The sequence below is a fragment of the Apaloderma vittatum genome, unplaced genomic scaffold (assembly GCF_000703405.1).
Source record: "Apaloderma vittatum isolate BGI_N311 unplaced genomic scaffold, ASM70340v1 scaffold22353, whole genome shotgun sequence".
Lineage (NCBI taxonomy): Eukaryota > Metazoa > Chordata > Aves > Trogoniformes > Trogonidae > Apaloderma > Apaloderma vittatum.
In genome coordinates this window covers 1-4412 of record NW_009708940.1, presented here as the reverse complement: position 1 = coordinate 4412, position 4412 = coordinate 1, and the positions used below count along the sequence as shown (strand labels likewise).

Here is a 4412-nt window from a genome sequence, read left to right as displayed (position 1 = left end):
ATTAATTTACTTGGGTTTGTTGTGTTTTCTTTTTAAAAAAGGGAAGTGCAGTATTTGTACCACTAAAACTGCTGCTCTGATTCCTGCTTCTAACTCCAGTAGGCCTAGTATTTAATCTCTCTAGTAGAAGAGGGTTAAGAGATGAAAATCTCGCTGTGATGCGAAGAGCTTGTATAGACGAAGGTAACACTACGGATTGTCCTCGGGCTCTCCGAGTACTGGAGGGTTACTGAAATATAGGTTTTAGTAAGTTCCAACTGCCTGCTGGAAACTCAGAAGAGCATTCTATTTATATATCCAGAAAGCAGCTGCTAACAGTTGCACTTCCACTGTAGGCACATGGAAGAGGGAAGAAAGATACTAGTGCTGCTCAGAGTCTCTGACTCAAATCTTTAAGGGCCAGACAATGTGTATTTCCGAGCTGGTCAAGTGCCACTTCAACTAATGAGAATGCAGGCAGACAGCACTGCCGAGCCAGTGACCCGACATCTGCCAGCACAGTTCTGACAGTGCCAAAGCACTACATTGCTTAGGACTAGCAGATTTTTTCAGACCTTTTATTGTAGATAACATGTAGTTACTGAAGAGGCATACCAAGATGCTAAGACAATTCCAGGAAGCATTTATTTTCCTTTTAAGCTTGATTAGTCAGTTTACCCTAAACTTGATAGTTGAAGTATATATGGCAAGTTCAAGCCTGCAGAAACTCAAGAGGCTCTTATGTGGTAGGTACTCTGAACAGGGCAATAACTCAGTCATGTTTTCAAGGTGAAATATAGCCCAGAAAACAGAATGGCTGGTTTAATGTACTACTGGGTAAAAATCATCTCTATAAACCCCATTCCAGACACGTTGGTCAGGGCAGCACAAGCCTTTCTATGCATAAGCAGATGTCTGTACCCACATATTGCCTGCGGTTCACCTGAGGGAAGCCATTTGGGAAGCGCCAAGTTACCAAGCCCCACTGAACTGTTCACAAGAAAATTTTTTTATGTAAGATGTTACAATTCCAACAGGACTGTTGGGGAAGCTTCTCATGTTCTTCTGGTGTGGGGGCTTGGTTTTGTTTGTTGTTGGGGTTTCTGGTTTGTTTTTTTTTTCCTTTTACTTTTCAGGTGGTTGATTTATTGCCTGTTGTTGCGGCAACTGTAAAGTATCGTGGTCTTCTGGACTGCTCTCATTGCTGCTTTCAGTGGCATCATCTGGAGTGCTTACGCTGTCCTCAGATTCTTCACTGCTTTGTGCTTGTCTGGAAACATTTTTCAGGATTATAAAAGCAAAATAACGTTATAAGAAAGGTATTAATTAATTAAATTTCATTACCCTGGGGAATTGATTGGCCTGTTGGGATTACAAAATTCTTTTCCTGAATCAATGTCAAATGGATCTGGAAAAAGAAGGAAAAAATGCACATGGTGATTAAGAAGGCATATTTTAACGGTCTGCTTAATTTTCATTTTGAGAGAAGATTATTGTGTGCGAGGGTAAGGCACAGAAAGCCTGGTTCAGCTTTCTCTGAAGTTTACCGTAGTTACTTAGTCAGAAACTAGGGGAGGTGAGAAACAACTGCCACGTCCTGCTCCCCCTCGTTCTACTCTTTTCACTTTTTTCCATGCCCTTTGTGCCTCACCTATCCTCTGGGGTCCACAGAATCCAAATCCTTCAGGTTGCAAAAGTCCTTCAAGATCGAGTCCAACCGTTCACTAGCACTGCCACGTCCACCACTCAGCCATGTCCTGGAGCACAACATCCGCGTGTCTTTTAAATACCTCCAGGGATGGTGACTGCCCCACTTCTCTGGGCAGCCTGTTCCCGTGCTTGGCAACCCTTTCAGTGACGAAATTTGTCTTCATATCCAATCTAAACCTGCCCTGTTGCTACTTGAGGCTGTTTCCTGTTGTCACACTGCTTGTTACTTGGGAGAAGAGACCGACCCTCACCTCGCTACAACCTCCTTTCAGGTAACTCCAGAGTGTGAGAGGGTCTCCCCTTGGTCTCCTTTTCTCTGGACTAAACAACCCTGGCTCCCTCAGACGCTCCTCGCAAGACTTTCCCTCTCGTCCTTTCACCAGTACTCTAGGTGAGTCCGCACCAGTGCTGAGTACACGGGGAGAATTACATCCCTAGTGCTGCTGGGATCTTTGTAGGTGTGATTTGAAACATCTTGATGAGGGACTATATAAACATGTTCATTAAAGGTCTTTCTTAAGTTTATGTATTACTAACTTGCTGTCAGACTGTATGCCTGTATTTCCCTTATAGTCCTCCTAAATTAATCCTCTTTTTACTCATACTTGGCTTTTAACATAAAATGAGGAAACATCATATTTTTCTTTTAACTCCTTAGTTCTTCGATATCCTTAACCAGGACAGCTGCCCCACAGTTCAGCTGTGAATACACTACTATATGCGTTAAATTGCTTTAGTAATTTTCATCTTCTTGAGTTGAAATAAATAGGCAAACTTGCTTATAAGAATACACAGTAAAAAGATACAACAGCACATCTCAACAAAGCTCTTCTACCCTGCCAATGTTTTCATGAGATTAAAGGAGAAGGTAAGGAAATGAGTTAGGAAAAGGAGATGGGTGGTGTCTTGTTTTTTCTTACCTATTTCTTTATCTTCTGTTTCCTGGACACTGGCTAAAAAGTCCTTTTCAACCCTCAGCACTTCTTCCTGGCAATGACAAGCTGCATATTTTTCCAGGAGATTTTTGTTCAAATCAATAAATGCCTTACCCCATTTAAATTTTCTTAGAAGAATAGTGGCTAAGTCTGGGAATCCTAAAACAGAAAATAAATGATCAGTTTAATTTTTCAGTGGAAGATTTCACTCAGCTGACAGGTTTCTAAGTGCATACCTGTATATCGCTACAATAGTGAGATGTTTGCCAGCATTTTTTCAGTGTTCAGGGATTCAGACTTTTAAAATATTTTTGAATTTCAGTTTACCTTGAAATACCTAACTGAATCCAAGAAAAGTTCACAGTCTTTTATAGCGACCATTGTATTTTGTAGAGGTAATGAATGATTCAAGCTCTAGCTCCCGCAGTCCTTCAGTAAGTCAACTGTTATATATTAATATTCAAAATTTGTTTTTAAAAAAAGTCCAAGAGTAGTCTTGGAACAATATTTTCAGGAGATTTGTCTAGAGTATAGTAGAGCATGTCTCCTCAGTTGTCAAGAAAGCTATGTAATGAGTTTGCAAAACACCCTAAGAGGAGGGAATTTCTTTTTTTTCTTAACCAAAATCCACACTATTAACAGACAGATGTTATGTCTTATCAAGACAAGAATGCGTAAGGAGTCACGCTCTGTCTTCTCTGGCTTTAACAGTTTTTATACCATTAAATGCCATCCTGACAAAACCAGGATCATCACTTTAGTAGCTGACATGAACAGCGCACAGATACAAGTACTTGGCAAAAAGCTAGACAATCTCATTCCAAACTCAAGTGACGACCAGCAGGACAGCATTAGTTTACTCTGTTGCAGGTAATCTCTTCTGATCTACTAAGGACATAAGAACTGATGGTAACATACTTCATATCAGATGCACTACAGCCTACCAACAATGCAAAAAGCTGCAGCAAAAGCTTCCACGCAGGACAGCTTGCATGGCCGACCATAGTTTACAGGATTTGCAGCCACCAAGTAGGGCAGCAGCCGCAGATGACCTCCTCTCATTCTCTTAAACGGAGTTTCTTCTAATTTGGCCCATGAGCAATCTATGACTGCAATTCCACTCTCAGCAATGACATGCCTGAAAAAAGAAACGGGACTTCATTTGAAAAGCTAGTATAAGTGTCATTTTATACTGGCAACAAATTTGTGTACAATCCCTCCTTTTGTCAGTCAAAATCATACCTTTTACAATTATCTAAAATACAGATGCAACAAGAACGAATAATATCGCTTTTCTTCTGAACATGCATGTGGTAAAAAGGTTTATACATACATTTCAAAATGAAAAGCAAAAAATTCTAGGTTTAAAAATGCGACAGATGGGTGTGGCTAAGAGTAGCCTTCACGCTCCTAAAAAGTACACCACCACGCTACAGATTTAAGCTCTCCACTAGCTCATAAAGACTAATCTTTTCTCTGAGTAAAATACATCTTTATAAAAATTCTACAGGCACATCTGAAGAAAATTCTCAATGTCAGCACCAATAAATTTTCTACTTAATACATTGTGTTGCCTAGCTGAAGAACATGAATATGGAACTGTAAAAGATACTGTAGCTGTAGGCCCATCATCCTGAACAAATTAACCTACAAATCACAGGCTTCAGCTTCTCACCGGGATCCAGAAATGCTTTTTTCACCAGATACCACTTGTGCAAAAATATTGACCTGATCTAATAAGACGGCTCTATTCATCATTTTAGGGGGCCGGTTAGCTCAGCGGTTTGA

General features: G+C 40.4%; 1 protein-coding gene across 1 annotated transcript; it reads right to left on the bottom strand.

The window, feature by feature from the left end:
- Window positions 1-1104: 1104 nt before the first annotated feature.
- Window positions 1105-3762, bottom strand: LOC104267239 (ribosome biogenesis protein TSR3 homolog; the record flags this gene model as incomplete). Its single annotated transcript, XM_009866750.1, has 4 exons — window positions 1105-1249; window positions 1324-1387; window positions 2610-2783; window positions 3569-3762. Coding segments are annotated over 4 exons (577 nt in total), but the record flags the coding sequence as incomplete, so codon positions are not given.
- Between the last annotated feature and the right edge of the window lie 650 nt (window positions 3763-4412).